At 43.2% G+C, this 19,752-nt stretch overlaps 1 protein-coding gene across 5 annotated transcripts in view; it reads left to right on the plus strand.

Moving 5' to 3' along the window:
- The first annotated feature begins 796 nt into the window (after nucleotides 1-796).
- The window catches only part of cdip1 (cell death-inducing p53 target 1), a 38,232-nt gene continuing 19,276 nt past the window's right edge, over nucleotides 797-19,752 (plus strand). The window contains exons 1-2 of one of the 5 annotated variants that reach the window (XM_078207721.1): nucleotides 797-875; nucleotides 17,769-17,862. In XM_078207721.1, coding sequence (XP_078063847.1) covers nucleotides 17,778-17,862 — 85 coding nt within the window. In that variant the 5' untranslated portion in view covers nucleotides 797-875; nucleotides 17,769-17,777. Of the gene's footprint in view, nucleotides 876-1,229; nucleotides 1,617-10,184; nucleotides 10,378-17,768; nucleotides 17,863-19,752 lie in introns of those variants that run through there. The other 4 variants (XM_078207718.1, XM_078207720.1, XM_078207719.1 and 1 more) reach the window with 4 other exon arrangements.

Below are 19,752 nucleotides of genomic sequence, written 5' to 3' on the forward strand. Positions count from 1 at the left end.
AAAATGCTGCAAAGACTCAGGACAGGTCTGGAGCCTCTGTGGCGAGAGGAGAAATAAGTCTATGGCCTATCAACAGATGGGAAAACATGCGACCTGTACTCCTGAATGTTTGCAGCAGTTTCTGTTTTCATTTCAAGTTTTCCAGGAACTGTTGTATCTGGCTTCCAGTCACTCCAGTTTCAACCATAAGATAGGTCAACCTCCAATCCTTAATTTATTTTTGTAAAAGGCTTGTAACTGCTGCATTTGATTACCTGTTCTTGAGTGAAATCAGTGGATAAATGACAGAAACACAGATATACCTTATTCCTAAAATTGGTAAAAGTTCAGGTGGCAGTGGTTAGCACTGCTGCCTCACATGCCAGGGACCCAGGTTTGATTACTGGCTTGGGTCACTGTCTGTGCGGAGTCTGCACGTTCTCCCCGTGTCTGCATGGGTTTCCTCCGGGTGATCCGGTTTCCTCCCGCAATCCAAAAGACATGCTGGTTAGGTGCATTGGACATGCTAAATTCTCCCTCAGTGTACCCGAACAGGCGCTGGAGTGTGGCAACTAGGGGATTTTCACAGTGACTTCACTGTGGTGTTAATGTTATGACACTAATATAAATAAACTTAAAAACTACATGATATAACAGTTCAAATAGACATTACTTTGAGTTAAATGCAGTTTCTTTCAATACAGTATGTGGCACTCTTGAGGTGCATCAGTACACTTACAATCTCAGGTTATATTTGCAGAAACAGGAATGCTGGAAGTGAAGGAACATAGTTGCACATGGACCATGTCATGCAGGTGGGGATGGGAGAGCGCATGCGCAGACGGCACATCTGCAGCTCCAGCAGCTCGGACGCCGAGGACAGGAGAGCGGCTTTTGTGAGGAAACTTTGACTGTTAATAATCCTAAATTACATTTATAATAAAAAAAATAATGGTTTGGGAGTCGGGGGAGCTGTTCCTTTTATCGTGAGGATCAAAGTAAAATAAGAGGTGCAGGAACCGTTAGCTGCTCTGTCTCTCTCTCTTACCCGTGCAGGGCTCCCTGAGTGTTTTGCCGGCAGTGTCTTCTGGGACTTGTAGTCCACTGCCCCCGGACGCTCTGTCATTTGCTGCGGCCGGCGGCGGCTGGGGGAACTACAGCTCCTAGAGGGCCGTGCGCCGCCGCGCCTGCGCACTCAGCCAGCCCGCCGTGGCGCCCCTCCTTTTAACACCCCCTGCCTCCGCGCCTGCGCACTCAGTCGGCCGAGGCCTCCCCCTCTTCCTCCCCCTGCCGCTGCCGGTTCGATTCCTCAGGCCCCCCGAGGGGGAAGATAAGAAGCGGCTCTCCCAAGCAGGAGGTAAATAATTCCCCTCTGTGCGTGCACCAGGCTTCGGCAAGCCACCTCTCTCTCTCATTCCAGAGGAGAAACGTTACTTTGGTAATAAGTCTGAAAATAAGGCACAGTAATGTGGTCGGTGCAGACTCGATGGACCGAATGGCCTCCTTCTGCACTGTAGGGTTTCTATGATTCTGTGGTTGGTCATACATTAGTGTTCACTATCTTGAGCCCTGCGGTGTTGATGTTGATGCTTTTTGAGGGACGGTGAAGATTTTAATCGATCAATCCAGGCACAAATGCAAGTTAAAACCTCCTGAGGCAATTTCTCTAATTGGAATAATTAAGTGTCAGAGTATTGGGTGTAATATAATGTCAGGGTGATGCCACAAAACTGATCATTTGAGGGTGTTTATAAACAAAATATCTGGCCAGTACTTTTCCATGAAGACCCAGCCCCCTCAACTTGATACAGCATTTTATATCCCTGCTTTAAAATTTATTTAAGCAACAACGTAGGTTGGTAGCCATAATATCTATTTCTAGATTATTTGATAACTAAGCATTGCAGAGCTTTCTTTATTGTTTGTCTGTGTACATCTACATTAATGTGGCTGATTTCTGTTCCATCTGGATCCATTTCAGATGGGGGTATGCACCTGAATGTAAAATTTGGATTAACATGTGGAATTGAAATCTGTATGAAATTGATTTTTTTAATGTGGATATTGCAGTTGGTTTTAAATGTTTGATTCAGAATATTTGAGAATATTTCAAAGTTTATAATTAAAATTGTATAGCTAGCTACCCATATTCTATTTTTGTCCCTTTTGCATGATAGTTGTTCTAAGATTCTTGGTAAGTGATTTGCACACATGATATTTTGATTTATAGTATAAAGTTGTTTTCAAGTTGGGTAGCAGTTATTACTTTAAAGTTGTCAGCTTTAACTTTATTATCCTTGTGATATCTCTGTCACCTCCTCCAGCCCTAGAGCTCACTGAGATATCGGTGTTCTGCAAATTCTAACCTCTTGTGCATCCTGTTTTGTTTTATTTTTAATTACTGCACCATTGGTGATCATACCTTCAGCTGCCTCAGCCCTAAGCTCTGGAATTCCCTTCCTAAACCCCCTCTCTCTCATCTAAGGTGCTCCTTACAACCTAGTATTGTGACCTCCTGTTCTAATATCTCCTTGTATGCCTCAGTGTCAGATTTTATGTGGTAACACTCTTGTGAAATGTCTTAAGTTTTGCTACATTTAAGTTGCTATATTAATGTATCTTAATGTCGTAATTTGAAAAGAAAAATTTGCATTTATTTGTCTTTCTATAACCACAGAAAGTCTCGGAGTTTTAAAACCAATGTGTTTTAAGTGTAAATATATGTAGCTATTCTTCAAAAGTACCTAATTGGCTGTAAAAATAATTTGGGAAGTTCCAAGGTCCACATTTGGTGTTTAGTTGAAGGAAACTTTTTTGTGTGCATCTTGTATCCGTCCCAAATTCACAAGTCATCAAGATTTAAAACGTTTAAGCAGTGAATAAAATATTCATCAATTTATCTGAGTAAAACTTGCTGTTCAGGACTCCCCACTATCTACAAAGCACCAGTAAGAATATAACAGACTAGGGAAGACATTGTACTGTGGGAGAGCAAAGATGTCCTTGAGGCAAGGACAGAATCTATATCACAGAATCATAGAATCCCTACAGAAGCAGGTCATTCGGCCCATCGAGCCTGCACCCAATCCACTAACAGAGCATCCCACTCAGACCCTCACTGTAACCCCACTTATTTACCCCACTAATCTCCCTAACCTATACATCCTGGGACATCCTGGGCGGCACGGTAGCACAGTGGTTAGCACTGCTGCTTCACAGCTCCAGGGTCCCGGGTTCGATTCCCGGCTCGGGTCACTGTCTGTGTGGAGTTTGCACATTCTCCTCGTGTCTGCGTGGGTTTCCTCCGGGTGCTCCGGTTTCCTCCCACAGTCCAAAGATGTGCGGGTTAGGTTGATTGGCCAGGTTAAAAATTGCCCCTTAGAGTCCTGAGATGCGTAGGTTAGAGGGATTAGTGGGTAAATATGTGGGGGTAGGGCCTGGGTGGGATTGTGGTCGGTGCAGACTCGATGGGCCGAATGGCCTCCTTCTGCACTGTAGGGTTTCTATGATTTCTATGATTTAAGGTGCAATTTAGCATGGCCAGTTAACCTAACCTGCACATTTTGGAGTGTGGTAGGAAACCCACGCAGACACGGAGAATGTGTAAACTCACACAGACAGTCACTCAAGGCTGGAATTGAGCCAGGTCCCTGGTGCTGTGAAGGAGCTGTATTAACCACTGTGCCACTGTAGAGTTGAGAAGCAAAAAGGGTATGATCACACCACTGGGCATGCTCTGTTGACCTGCAAGTATTTAGAGAAAGGGGTGAATTTGCAGGGCAATCCAAGATATGGCAGAACTACAGAGTGGTTGTGGGACTTTAATTGTTGAAATATCTGTTGGGATTGTGTTAGAGTAAAGGATAAGGAGGGGGAGGAATTTCAGGACAACTTCCTTGACCAGTACATTCTTTAGTAAAGCATTTGACAAAGTCCCTCATGGTAGGCTGGTGAAAAGGGTTGGATCTCATGGGATAAAGGGGGAGGTGGCTAGATGGGTGGAGAACTGGCTTGGTCACAGAAGACAGAGGGTGGTAGTGGAAGGGTCTTTTTCCGGCTGGAGGCCTGTGACTAGTGGTGTACCGCAGGGCTCTGTATTGGGACCTCTGCTGTTTGTGATTTATATAAATGATCTGGAAGAAGGTGTAACTGGGGTGATCAGTAAGTTTGCGGACGACACAAAATTGGCAGGACTTGCAGATAGTGAGGAGCATTGTCAGAAGCTACAGAAGGATATAGATAGGCTGGAAATTTGGGCAAAGAAATGGCAGATGGAGTTCAATCCTGATGAATGCGAAGTGATGCATTTTGGTAGAAATAATGTAGGGAGGAGCTATACGATAAATGGCAGAACCATAAAGGGTGTAGATACGCAGAGGGACCTGGGTGTGCAAGTCCACAGATCCTTGAAAGTGACGTCACAGGTGGAGAAGGTGGTGAAGAAGGCATATGGCATGCTTGCCTTTATAGGACGGGGCATAGAGTATAAAAGTTGGGGTCTGATGTTGCAGATGTATAGAACGTTGGTTCGGCCGCATCTGGAATACTGCGTCCAGTTCTGGTCGCCACACTACCAGAAGGACGTGGAGGCTTTGGAGAGAGTACAGAGGAGGTTTACCAGGATGTTACCTGGTATGGAGGGGCTTAGTTATGAGGAGAGATTGGGTAAACTGGGGTTGTTCTCCCTGGAAAGACGGAGGATGAGGGGAGACTTAATAGAGATGTATAAAATTATGAAAGGCATAGATAGGGTGAGCGGTGGGAAGCTTTTCCCCAAGTCGGTGGTGACGTTCACGAGGGGTCATAGGTTCAAGGTGAAGGGGGGGAGGTTTAACACAGATATCAGACGGACATATTTTACACAGAGGGTGGTGGGGGCCTGGAATGCGCTGCCAGGCAAGGTGGTGGAGGCGGACACACTGGGAACGTTTAAGACTTATCTAGACAGCCATATGAACGGAGTGGGAATGGAGGGATACAAAAGAATGGTCTAGTTTGGACCAGGGAACGGCGTGGGCTTGGAGGGCCGAAGGGCCTGTTCCTGTGCTGTATTGTTCTTTGTTCTTTGTTTGGGTCAACTAGGAAGGAGATATTGCTGGATCTGAAACTGGGAAATGAGCTGGACCAAATCTTGGGGGTGGGGGCGATAAATTGGGTAAGAGTGATCATTGTATCATAACCTTTAGACTAATAATGGCAAAGAACGAGAAACAATCTAAAATGCACAAGTAAATTGGAAGAGGGTTATCTTCAAATGGGGTGAAAGGAGAGCGAGCCGGGCTAAAATGGAGCAAAAGATTAGTAGGAGAAACTGTAATGGAAAATTGGGTGATTGTTAAGGAGGAAATGTCTCAGGTACAGGTTAGGTACATTACAACAAGGATGAAGTCAAAGCCAGAACTCCTTAGATGATGAGATGGAGAATGTGATGAAATAAAAAGTATGTGCATGATGTATGCCTGGTGAAATCTTCAAGCAAGAAGAATAGGTTGAGAAGAGGAAAATAAGGCTGGTAAGACAGAATATGAGAATAGAATGGCAGTCAACATAAATTAAAACGTTATCTCCTGGCATGTAAACAGTAGGCATCAGTCCATCTCAGGAGACAATGGATTGCTCTCGGTGTGTAGGTCACTTCTGGATTGAACGTTGCCTGTTGTGACTATAGAGGATGATGTCAGTGGTCATCCCTTCTGTAGATGGTATTGGCTCAAGGTCGACTGATTTTTAAAAACAATTCTGGCAGGCTCTCTTTTCAGCCATCTCGTCATTTATTTTGTCTTCTACTTTTTCCACACCCTTCCTCACTGCTTGGCCCCAGGCACTCGAGTCAACAGCAAGGATTTCCCATGCACTAGTCACCTGAGATCTTGCTTGCAAACGTCCATGTATCACAGGCTTGTGTTCTCAGCACTCTCCTTTACCATAATGGGGCATGGCAACTTATGAAAGCCAAGCAAAGCAGCTGAACAGCTTCCTCTGCTGCATCAGATGAATATTGAGCATCTTCTAGTAGGGCAGAGTGCCAGGTAAAGAAATACATCATCATGCAGGGACTTCAAGCATGTTTGGCCTCTTGTGTCAATGGTGATTCCATTGGCTGGGTTATGTGAGCTAAATAGATGGAGGCTGCGTTCTCAAAGACATGCTCTACCAGCAGCTTGTGATTGGCACAAGATCAACAGGTCATCCACATCTGCAATCCATGAATGTCTGCTGATAGCAAGCAATGGCAACATGGTGAAGAATGTGCCAGAGTTGGTGCCATGCCAAGGTGCAGCCCTGCTTTACCCCAATGCTGATCTTGAAAGTATTTTAATTTGCTCCATTGTCACTGCTGGAACTGTGCTTGTTCTCGTGGAAAGTAAAAATGACACCCAGGAATCCAGGTGGGCAGCCTATTTTCCTGCAGCAGTTTGAAGAGAGAATCTCTGCTAATGAGGTCAATGGCCTTGAGGTCTATGAAGATGATATAGAATTGGTCTGCACTGTTCACAACACTTTTCCTGTAACTGCCCAGGTGAGAAAATCATGCCTACTGTTAATCTGCCAGCTCTGAAGCTGCACTGAGACTCGGATGTGTGATGTCAGGGTCTGCGATTTAGTCAGAGCAATGCAAGCAAAGACCTTCCCCAGGATGCTTAGCAAGGACATACCTCGATAATTGTTTCAGTGACTGCAGGTCCCCCTAGTTTTTGTACCATTCTTGCACCATGCATTTCTTATGGCACAGATCATTTCTTCCAACAGAGAGACAATAGTTCAGGAAGATGTAGCTGTGCCAGTCCTTCACTTTTGATTGGAACATCATCGTTTTCTGAGGCTTTACTGGCAAGATAGTCAGTGGCCTTGTTGATCTCTACCTCACTGTCTAACTCTTCCATGACAGGCAAGGTCGTGGTGATGTTATGATCGCAGTTGATAGTACTGGACAGGAACATCCCAGAATGGAACCCTGGCTCCAAAGATCATAATTTTAACTATTTTAGAAAACGTGGATGAACAAAGTCACAGCACTGCCAATTAGCTTTTAACAACAAATGTATTAAACATGAAAAGTTTAACTATAATATGATACTCCTTCACTCCCATTTGTCTTCACAAATGTACACATTTTGAGGATAAAACAGGTTATAAAATATATATTTTTGTTATAAGGTTTTCGGTAAACACACAGTCCCTGTAACCCAGAAGACTAACTGTGGTCAGACAACATCCCACTCTGAAACTAAGTGACGATCTTCTGTGGATTTGTCCCCAAATTCTCTGCAAATGATTGTCTCACATATTTCCAAGCTCCACTCCCAAAAAGGCATGCTTTAAAATATTTCAAACAATGCTTTCCCTCAGCTGTTATCATCAAGGATCCACCTCCAGGCTTTCCAACTCTCCTTTCAGCATTCCTTTGTCTTGAATGCTTTCAAGCTTTTGCACAAACTCTTAGAAAGCCAGCCATAATTGCTTCCCAAATGCTTCAACTATCGCTTCATGGGCTGCAGTAAAATATCACAAAACTTAGGATAACTTTAAATGTTGTTGGCTTCTCATTAGTCAAACTTCTTCTCAGTTCTGTCTGATTTCAATGATCAGTATTCTGTTCCAATTCTAGTTTCAGTTTTTTCCTTTGACTTCAAACTTTCTCTTCATTCTCTAGTTCCCATAACTAGCTGTTCTTTCATTTCTGGTGTGCTTTCCGGGAAGTCTGGCTTTTTGCAGCTCGCTTGTCCTACGTCTGCTTGTGGTCGAGCTGAGAGAACTGTTCTCTGTCAAGTTTCCTAGTTCCGTTTGGTATGAATTCAGCTAAAGCACAATCACAAGGTTTGTCTCTCTTAAAATGGCCCCTAACTAGGGATGTAACCTTGCTTGCACAGAAACACTAAATTAAACTCATCTATACATTATTTCTAATATCCAACAATACAAACTATCTCTGCTTTTTGATACTAGAATCATCCTCAAATCTTTTCTGCGTCCTTCCTAAAGTGCAATTAGGCATAATATTCCAGTTGAGGCAAAACCAATGTTTTCTAAAGGTTTATCATAACTTCCTTATTTTTGTATTCTCTGCATTTATTTTTAAATGATGTGGAGATGCCGGCATTGGACTGGGGTAAACACAGTAAGAAGTTTAACAACACCAGGTTAAAGTCCAAAAGGTTTATTTGGTAGCAAAAGCCACACAAGCTTTCGGAACCTTAAGCACCTTCTTCACCTGAAGAAGCGGCTTAAGGCTCCGAAAGTGCTTATGGCTTTTGCTACCAAATAAACCTGTTGGACTTTAACCTGGTATTGTTAAACTTCTTTATTTTTAAAGCCCAGGATCCCTTATACATTATTTGTATTGTTCTCCTCATCTTTCCTACCAAAACGTAACACTTGTTGAGTCCAAGGTACGGAAATTGCAGGGCATAAGAATGGGAAGGGTTACCGAGACACTTTGAACCAGGAGCTAGTCACATGCCTCGAGTTAATAAGTGGTACAGGGCTGGTTAGTGGTTAGGGATGGGAGGGTCTGACTGAATTGAGAATGTAAGGGAACCCCAGGTGCAGGCTGGAGGAACTTCAACCATTGCTCTTATCCAAAAAGTTTGCGATTCTTCTTGCCTATGAGGATGGGAGAGCATGATGTGTATAAGTCTGAAACTGGAGTATTAAACTTGGAGTCAATTATATATGCATGGGGGGTGAGTTGGCTAACGTAGATTAGGAAGTTCGATTGAGGTATGACAGTAGATGAGCAATGCTGAACGCTTTTAGAAAAATATCCTAATTCTCAATGAATCTAGATCCCATTGAGAAATAAAAACTCCATGGGGAAAAATGATCCAACTATGGCTATCTAAAGATGGGTGGCACAGTGTTGTGTCTCAGCACCAGGTACCTGCGTTTGATTCCGTCCTTGGATGACTGTCTGTGTGGAGTTTGCACATTCTCCTGTGTCTGCATGAGTTTCCTCCGGGTGCTCCTGTTTCCTCCCACAGTCCAAAGATGTGCGGGTTAGGTGAATTATCCATGGTGAATGCTAGGGGGGAGGGGTGCAAAGGTGCAGACTTGATGGGCCGGATGGCCTCTTTCTGCACTGTAGGGATACTGTGGTTGTATGGATAGTAATAAGCTTGAAATGTATTAAGGTTGAGGATTGGGATAGTTATACAAACCAGGAAAGAATGATCAAAATTGATGAAGGAAAAATTAGAATGAGAGTAAGCTACCAAAAATTATAAAAACACATTTTAAGATCATCTACAACTATGCATAAAGGAATGCCCCTTACTGGTCGAGAGGAAAGAAATAATCATGAGAATAAGGAAATAGCGTTTGTCTTCATATCAAGAGCCCAAGCACGTGTTAAAATTGTTGTAAAGCAATTTGATTTGAAGGCTCATTCGGTATACTCTGTGTTTAAAGACCTTGTCGTTTTCTGTCATTGGTATAAACATGCGTAACTTTGTGTGTGTCCTGCTTGCTTTTTTTTAATAAAGAAATCCAGTTATTTAACTTGGAATCAGAGCCCAACTGAAGTGCTGTGCATTATTATCATTTTCTACAGAGTGGAGGAGAAATATAGTACAAAGGGTAGTTTATAAATTCCCAAAAGATATAGGGTGGAATACCACGAGATAGAAGATTCTAGTCCACAAAGACGATAAGACGTAGGCCATCGAGTCAGCTCCGCCATTCAATGAGATCATGACAGACCTGGTATGATAATCCTCTTCTCCACTTTCCTGCCTTATCCTCATAACCCTTGATTCCCTTACTGATTAAAAATCTATCAACTCAGCCTTGAACATACTTAATGACCCCCCCAGCCTCTCCAGCCCTCTGCAGCAAAGAATTCCAGATTCACTACCCTCTGAGAAGAAGTTCCTCCTCATCTGTCTTAAATGGGCAATCCCTTACTGAGGTTATGCCCTCAGGTCCTAGACTCTCCCATGAAGGTAAACAACCTCTCAGCATCTACATCTATTTATGGGAGGTGAGGTTACACAAAACTATTCACTCGGGTTCCATCACACAGGCTGAAATACCTCTGTCAAATACTGCAATTGATATCACCGCAATGGAAAGGTTCAAGCATTAATCTGATAACAGAATGACTTGACTATTTTCCATTTCCAAAACTGAACTATGTTTGATGTGGAGTTGCCGGTGTTGGACTGGGGTAGGTTCAATAAGTAGTCTCTCAACACCAGGTTAAAGTTGGACTTTAACCTGGTGTTGTGAGACTACTTACTGTGCCTACTCTAGTCCAATGCCGGCAACTCCACATCAAGGCTACCACCGACACCGCAAACTGCCGGCTCAAAGTGGAGAGAATCGCCAAACCTGTTGGACTTTAACTTGGTGAAATATGTTTGGCAACCAGATGTGTTCATGAAACAGTATTCTTTTCAGGTAATGGCAGGAAACCTTGTTCTTTTAAACTAATTTGGCTGGTTTTTGTTGCATTTTCTAGAAAAGTGTTTATTGAATGGAAATTGAGGTAAATTTGACGTGACGAGGTTACCTGTTTTCTTGACTACCTTTATTGAGGAGGAAGTGGGGAAAATGCAGCTATCCCTCTGTAATTTTTGGGAGACTCGTACCACTGCTGAAGAAAGTGCTACGTTTGTACAAAAGGATGTGAATCGCCATTCATAATTTGGAATTAAAAGGTCTACATTTCATTCTGCTGGACTATCATCTTCAGCTACAGCTCTCAAATAGGTTCAAGCAAACGCATTTTACTTTTTGCGCACAATCTGCATTTGTTTGATTTTTGACAGTATAAACTAGATATTTGGATGTTGCTGATACTAATCATAGATATTAATCATACCGGTGGCACGGTAGCACAGTGGTTAGCACTGCTGCTTCACAGCTCCAGGGTCCCGGGTTCGATTCCCGGCTCGGGTCACTGTCTGTGTGGAGTTTGCACATTCTCCTCGTGTCAGTGTGGGTTTCCTCCGGGTGCTCCGGTTTCCTCCCACAGTCCAAAGATGTGCGGGTTAGGTTGATTGGCCAGGTTAAAAAAAAAAATTGCCCCTTAGAGTCCTGGGATGTGTAGGTTAGAGGGATTAGCGGGTAAAATATGTGGGGGTAGGGCCTGGGTAGGATTGTGGTCGGTGCAGACTCGATGGGCCGAATGGCCTCCTTCTGCACTGTAGGGTTTCTATGATTTCTATGATAGATGTTAGTGCTATGTTTACAGTTTCTAGAAATGTTACAAAAGTTATGCTATAAATAGATCTATGACATGCGCAGCTTTTTAATCCTGAATGTAGACGGTGACCCAAACCAGGAATTGAACCCAGGTCGCTGGCACTGAGAGGCAGCAGTGCTAGCCACAGCACTAAGCTCAAGAAATATAAACAATTGATTGGAAGCAATCAACTTCCAAGGGTTTGCTGCAGTGGCCAATGGAGAGACCTGGCTACAACATGGGTGTGATTTTAACTCATCCAAAACCCATCCGTTTGCAAAGTTAGAAACTAATCCCACAATTGAGAGTTAAATATTCCAGGCTTTAGAGTCTTTAGGAAGAATGGAGATGTTAGGAAAAGAGCAGATGTAACTATTTCTGAAACATGATCACTGAAATGAAAAGAAGGGATTTCAGTAAACCTAATTGGTTGGTATAATCAGTGAGTAGAATTAAGGGATAGAAAAGGATACTAAGCGCTGCCAGCTGACCTCCTGAACATACTGATGACATGGCAGAATATTTAATTATAGAGATTGTGTCTAAACAAAAATGGTTCTAGTTTCCTAAAGCTGGAAGGAACAGAGCAAGTTATGTCGTAGGTTTATAGAATGCAATTGGAATATTCTTTTAGAGCAAAGGAACCTAGTTTACATTGAATTTAATGAGAAACAAATCATTATCAATTTTATAGTAAAGGAACATTTTGAAAATGGCAGCCACGGTAGGATTGGATTTGATATGAATTTAATACCTTAAAAAAAGTAGGCCATTCGGCCCATCGAGTCTGCTCCGCTGATAATTTTCTCAACCCCATTCTCCTGCCTTTTCCCCATAACTTTTGATCCCCATGCCAATCAAGAACCTATCTACTTCTGTCTTGAATATACTCCATGACCTGGCGTCCACAGCCTTCTATGGCAATGAGTTCCATAGATTCATCACCCTCTGGCTGAAGAAGTCTCTCCTACGAATGGAAACATCTTCTCCACTTTATAAGTTCTATATTTGAGAAGAAAGGGAAGTCAAAAATCAAGGTTTTAAAATTAAGATAAACTTTTAAGATGGGAGGCTATTAACAGAGAAACCAAAAGCTTTGGGAAGCATTCTAAACCGTATTGGTGCATTATATTCAACTTGTTTTTATATGGCATCTTTAATGTCAAACACCCCTAGGTGTTTGCAGAGACATCATAAAACAAATTATGATATTGGGCTACATAAGAAGGTATTAGGGCTGATGGTCAAACAAGTACTGTAGTTTTTAAGAGGCAACTTAAAGAAAGGAAGAAAGCGAGTAAGAGGAGAGGTTAGGGAAGGAAGTCCAGAACTCCGGGTCATTGCAACTGAAGGCAAAGACACCAATGGTGGAATGATTAAAATCAGGGTGCTTGCGAGGCTCGAATTAGAAGTTTAGATCGTTTGGAGGGTTGTAGTGCTGGAGGAGACTGCAGAAATAAGGAGGTAGATCATGGTGGATTTTGAAAAGGAGGGTTAGAATTTTAAAATCTAGGCATGGCTTACATAAGAGCCAGTGTCAGAGCATGGGTAATGGGTCAATGAGGTTTGATGTGAGTAAGGGTATGGACAACAGAGTCCTGAGTGACTTCAAGTATATGAAAGGTAGAAAATGGGAGGCCAGCCAGAAGTGTGTTCTAGCAATTGAATCTGGAGGTAGCAGAAGCATGGTTGAGAGTTTCAACAGCGGATCTAAGGCAGGGTGGAGATGGGCAATATTATGGAGGTGGAAATAGGCGGTTCTAGTAATTGACGGCATGGATATATGATTGAAAGTTCAACTCAATTAAATATAACATTGAGAATGCAAACAGTCTGGGTCTTCACCACTGCCGCCGCCGCTGCCCCCCCCCCCCCCCCCCCCCCCCGTGTTTTTGGGTGATATCATTGGGAGGCAGTGTATAGATGAAAAGTAGGAGGGGGTGGAGTGGGAGGATATAGACCTTGAGGGATAGCTACGTTAACCGTGCAATGATGTGATGAAAGACTAGTGATAGTGATTCTCTGGTTGCAAATACTTTGATAAAAATGGAACCAGAGAAATCCAACCCCAGCTAGCTGGACCAGGGCAGAATGGCATTGGCAGAGGATGGTGTATATCAATGCAAAATCAGTACCCTAAAAGGGAAAAGCTTCCAATATGTAGTTAAGTGTAAGTGGGGTTTTCGACAAGGTGGCAATTAGACTCAGGAAACCAATGTCACAGGACAAAAGGTAAAACTTTTATTAAAAACCAGTGATCAATGGAAGAGGTTATCTCAATGGTCACAGATACAGAATACCCGGACCTCTTGGGCAAGTTCTGAAGTTATAAAAAACAGAAGTTATATATTTTCTTTATCAGATTTGCTGCCCTTCATTAGTTTAAAATTAATTTCATTTAGTTTACACACATCAATACAAATCAAATCCCTCAGCCAACTGCATTTACCTGCCAGCGTGATGATGATGCATTCATAGAATCCCTACAGTGCCAGAGGAGGCCATTTGACCCATCGAATCTGCACCGATCACAATCCCACCCAGGCCCCATCACTATAACCCCATACATTTACCCCAGCTAGTCCCCCTGATGCTAAGGGGCAATTTAGCATGGCCAATCCACCTAACCCGCACGTCTTTGGACTGTGGGAGGAAGCCGGAGCACCCGGAGGAAACCCATGAACGGGGAGAATGTGCAAGACATTCCACACAGACATTGATCCAAGCCCGGGATCGAACCCGAGCCCCTGGCGCTGTGAGGCAGCAGTGCTAACCACTCTGCCACCCTGCCGCCCACACGGTGGCACAGTGGTTAGCACTGTTGCCTCCGTTCATAAAACCCAAATGTTAACCCCCTTCTTGGCTAAAGCTACTTCCCTGTTGCCTGATTGCAGTAGGGGTCAAAGTGGAGGTTTCCACCGGCTCACTGCCAAACTGAATAGATGTGTGTTCCTGCATCCAGGGTCGTATCTATTGTGTCTGGGCAGTGACTGAACCCATTCATTATTATTGCAAAATGTGTTCCCTAATAAGAATCTTCCAGGTATGAGTTCTGCTAGCTAATGGGTTCCCAAACCTTTGGCTCCAAACTTTTCACCTTTTCCATCGTGCCTTGCAGAACTTGCATTGGCCAACATGTATAATCACAGTAAAATACTTGAAATACATTTAGAATATCAGCTTATGTTTTAAAATTATAGTTGTTTAATTCTCTTACTGCATCTACATGTAAGTTATCATTTAACTCATTCCTGTTGGCTCTGCCAGTGCTTATATGCTGTCTAAAACCTAAGATAATTGCTTTCATTAAGTCACCATGCGACTGTACTAAGCTGAAAAAGAGCTATAAAAATCAACAGAAAGGAAATATGGGGAAAAAGCACTGACAGCAAACATTTTCCGAGCTTTATCAAGGGGTATATGGTGTTATTTATAATGAGTACAAGTGAGACTACTTTGACAACATGAAAATGACAGAGTTGATAAATTAACTTTGTCTCCATTATGAAGACAGATGCAGGACACAGTACTAAGGCATGGGTCAAGGGCAAGAACTTGGTGAATGTAATAGCTTTACTGAAAACATTATGCTGAGGGAAATAATGGACCTAATCGGAAGAGCCTGATGATTTCCTCATCAGGGTATTAAATAGGGAAGGAAATTGCAGGTGCCTCGGCCGTCATTTCTCTCAACATCCTGTTGCAGCTGAAGACTGCAGGCGGCACAGTGGTTAGCACTGCTGCCTCACAGCGCCAAGGACCCAGGTTCAATTCCCATCTTCGGTGAGTGTCTGTGAGGAGTCTTATACCAGGGGGCATAGACTTAAGGTGCGAGGGGTGAGGTTTAAAGGATTTGATTTGATTTATTATTAAGAGTTAGCGTACAGTGAAAAGTATTGTTTATTGCATGTAGAGCATACCGTTCATAGAGAAAGAAACAAGAGAGTGCAGAATGTAGTGCTACAGTCATAGCTAAGGTGTAGCGAAAGATCAACTTAGTGCGAGGTAGGTCCATTCAAAAGTCTGACGGCAGCAGGGAAGAAGCTGTTCTTGAGTCGGTTGGTACGTGACCTCAGACTTTTGTATCTTTTTCCCGAAGGAAGAATGTGGAAGAGAGAATGTACAGGGTGCGTGGGGTCCTTAATTATGCTGGCTGCTTTGCCGAGGCAGCAGGCAGTGTAAACAGAGTCAGTGGATAGGAGACTGGTTTGCGTGATGGATTGGACTACATTCACAACCTTTTGTACGAGGCAAGTTTTTTACAGAGGGTGGTGGGTGCCTGGAGCTCGCTGCCGAGGGAGGTAGTGGAAGCAGATACGATAGTGACTTTTAAGGGGCATCTGGACAAATACACGAATAGGATAGGAATAGAGGGATATGGTCCCTGGAAGGGTAGGTGGTTTTAGTTCAGACAGGCAGCATGTTTGGTGCAGGCTTGGAGGGTTGAAGGGCCTGATCCTGTGCTGTAATTTTCTTTGTTCTTTGTTCTCCCCATGTCTGCGTGGGTTTCCTGAGTGCTCGGGTTTCCTGAGTGCTCTGGTTTCCTCCCACAGTCCAAAAATGTGCGGGTTAGGTTGATTGGCCATGTTAAATTGCCCCTTAGTGTCAGGGGGATTAGCAGGTTAAATACGCAGGGTTACGGGGATAGGGCCTGGGTGGGATTGTTGTCAGTGCAGATTCGATGGGCCAAATGGCCTCCTTCTGCACTGTAGGGATTCTATGATTCTAATTCTATAATCTTAGATTTGGGAATTGTAATCATCTGGATTGGGAATGAAAGTGACTGCATTTCAAATGGAATTCATTGGTTACAAAGTGCTCAAGGATGTCCTGAGTTTATTAAAGTTGCATATAAATGCAAGTTTATTTTTCTTTCTCCATCTCCCTCTGTTGTCCTCCCTGTCCCTTCCCCAGGCTTGGCTTGGTTCTGTGGACCAGCCATATAAATGCCATGGCTGCAAGAGCAGTTCAGAGGCTGGTAATTCTGCAGTGAGTAACTCGCCTTCTGACTCCCCAAAGCCTGTCCACCATCTACAAGACACAAGTCAGGAGTGTGATTAAAATACTGTCCGTTTGCCTGGATGAGTGCAACTCCAACAACACTCGAAGCTTGGCACCATCCAGGGCACAGCAGTCGACTTGATAGCATGCTCTCCACTTGCCTGGTTGAGTGCAGGACAAAGCGTGTTGCTTGATCAGTGCCCCATTCACTACCTTTGCCACCAATGCATAATGATAACAATGATATACAAGATGCATTGCAGCAATTTCTCAAGCCGCCTTCAACACCTTCCAAATCCGTGCTGGCTACTTCCTCGAAGGACAAGGGCGGCAGACACATTGGAATGCCGCCACGTGCAAATTCTCCAAGTCGCACACCCCATTGCTGTTTTATCATTGTTGCTGGCTCCAGGATCCTGGAACTCCCTCTCCAACAGCTCTATTGGTGTACGTATACCAATTGGACTGCAGTGGTTCATAAATGTGGCTCGCCCCCAACTTTTCAAATTCGGTTAAGAATGGACAATAGTTGCTGGCTTTGCCAGAGATGCTCATATCCCATCAAGCCACAAGCATGGCTAGAAAATTTGATTTTTGTAAGATTATGGTTGGAGTAATGGGCATTTAGTAGGCTTCTAGCAGAAACTATTGAGAAGCTGCAGATGAGCCTCAGTGGTTCAAGAACTCTTACAGAATCAGTTAAAACGTTTCACAGCTATTAAGCTGTTGTATAGAACTTGAGGGCAGTGTGACATTGTGGAATCACCTTCTCTGTAAAAGTTCACATATACTGCTGAGATTATTGACATACTACAATTTGAATGTACTACTCCTGTACTCTTCCAAAATCTTTCTGCTCTCCTAATAGCTATTGAGGCTAAACTGGTGAACTGTCCTCGAGGCAGTTGTTTCCGACTGCATGTTGCATGCTACGCTCCATAACTAATAACTTTCGGGAATGGGAAATTGTGCTGATCTGCTCCCAAGAAATAGCCAGTCAAATTTTCCAACTTCAACATGACAATTCTGAGTGGTGTGTAATAATGAAGAGAAGCTGTCAAAACCCAACACATCCACTAGGTATTCTTGTTTACCCTTTGTTGATGAATCAATAGCAGCTTGATGTGAATGCTAGCTCGACCCTGTGACAAATGGAATTTAATGCAGAGAAGTGTAAAGTGATTTATTTTTAAGGGAAAAATGCGAGACTATCAGTTAAATGGTACAATTTTAAAGGGGATGTGGCGTGCAAGCACATCTTTGAAGTGTCCAATTCTGGGCACCAACCTTGAGGAAGGATGTCAGGGCTTTAGAGATTAAACCAGAGAAGTTGAATCAGAATGGTACCATGGATGAAGGGCTTCAGCTGTGTGGAGAGACCAGAAACACTGGTATTGTTTTTCTTGCAACAGAGGGGAGATTATGGGAGGTTTAATAAAAGTGTTTAAAGTTGAGTTGTGGGTTTAATGGTCTTCAGTTCTGTATGAACGTATATTGGGTGGTTACTGACATAAATTTGGAAATCTCTATTTAAAAGGACAGAACTAATTGAAAGTAGAGAAGAATTTGGTTTCCTGGTTAATTTGTCTATTTTTATCAACAGTGGTGAACCATGTCGGAAGAACCACCACCTCCATATCCTGGGGGGCCTTCTGCTCCATTACTTGAAGAGAAAGGAGGACAGCCACCGTCAACAGGTAGAAACAAAATCTTGACTGAAATATTTTAAGGGAAACCTGGTGAAATTAAATACTTGGAGACTAGATCTTCCTACGCATTGAAAACATCTTGAATGAAGACTTCAGAAACTTAAAAATTGTTTTGTGTGATCTGAATTATTAATGCTATCAACAGAATCATAGAATCCCTACAGTGCAGCAGAGGCCATTCGGTCCATCAAGTCTGCACCAACTGTCTGACCGAGAATCCCACCCAGGCCCTCCCTCTCCCCCAACCTATCCCCATACATTTACCATGGGCAATCCATCTAACCTACACATCTTGCGACACTAAGGAGCAATTTAGCATGGCCAATCAACCTAACCTGCACATCTTTGGACTGAGAGGGGAAACTGGAGCACCAGGAGGAAACCCACACAGACATGGGAGAATGTGCAAACTCCACACAGTGACAAAAGGCAGGAATTGAGCCTGACTCCCTGGCAGTATGAGGCAGCAGTGCTTGCCACTGTGCTGCCCATAACTGTTGTGCCACCATTCTGCCCGTACTTTGTTTATAATATTTTTATTCACAAAGTACAGCAATCAGAATGCTAAAATGAATAATTAGACCTAGAGTATAATTTTAAAAGTGTTACAAAAATGATTTTATGATATGTTGGTGGCGTTTTCGAAGGTGGCCGGGTACCAGCAGAAACTTCAGACAATACAAGACTCACAAAGCTAGTTTCTCAGTTTAAAGAAGTAACCTTTATTTTGACTAGCGGCCACCAGGAAAAATCCTCAAAAGGTCGGGGCAGCTCCCAAGATGGAGCAGCTAGACCTCGTCAATGAATTCTGATATTTACAATTCAAAACAGATCAATTATAGATTTTCTTATCAATTACTGCCGCCTTTCATTAGCTTTAAATCAATCATCTTCATTATATATAAATCGATAATGATACCTGTCATATACTTTAGCCAATTTCATCATACCCTCTAGCATAATGGCAGTTCATTAGTCCTTAGAATCCGGATGCTTCCTCCCCTTTTGGCTGAAGCATCTTCCTCTGTTGCCTAGTAACCTCAGACGCCAGCCACAAAGTTCAAAGTAAACGTTCCCATAGGTTTCCCCTACAGGTCACTGCCAAATCAGATTAACACATTCCACGCCTGGGCATGCAGCCATCTTATCTGGATAGTGAATAAACCCTATTCATGAAGTTTAAGTGTTCTAAATGTTCTTACTATTAGGAACTCTGCTGGTAACTTGCATATTTCCAAGATTTCAATATTCCCTTAGAATATGCCTTTATCCTAATGCCCTTTACCATGAATGCTTTGCGGCAACCTGCCTTTGGCTAAAGTGAACAATGATTATTAAAAATATATTAATACATTCAAAATATTAGATTGCATGTTCTTTAAATCATCACTTTTTAAAATCTCTTACTGCATTTCATGTGTGTAAACTGCTTTCTTGTTAGCTTATAAGTCCGTTTTAAAGTCATTTAACTCGATGCTGGTAGTCCTGCCAGTGACTTAATGTCTGAGGGTTTAAAAATCTTTACTAACCTAACATAGGGCAGCACGGTGGCACAGTGGTCAGCACTGATGCCTCACAGTACCAGGGACCCGGGTTTGATTCTGACCTCTGTTCACTGCCTGTGTGGAGTTTGCATGTTCTCCCCCTGTCTGCGTGGGTTTCCTCCGGGTGCTCCGGTTTCCTCCTACAGTCCAAAGATGTTCGGGTTAGGTTGATTGGCCATGCTAAAATTGACCCTAGTGTCAGGGGGATTAGCAGGGTAAATGCGTGGGGTTGCGTGAGTAGGGCCTGGGTGGGATTGTAGTCGGTACAGACTTGATGGACCTAATGATCTCCTCCTGTACTGTAGGGATTCTATGATTCTAAACTTAATCTGTC

The sequence above is a fragment of the Mustelus asterias genome, unplaced genomic scaffold (assembly GCF_964213995.1).
Source record: "Mustelus asterias unplaced genomic scaffold, sMusAst1.hap1.1 HAP1_SCAFFOLD_2637, whole genome shotgun sequence".
NCBI classification, from domain to species: domain Eukaryota; kingdom Metazoa; phylum Chordata; class Chondrichthyes; order Carcharhiniformes; family Triakidae; genus Mustelus; species Mustelus asterias.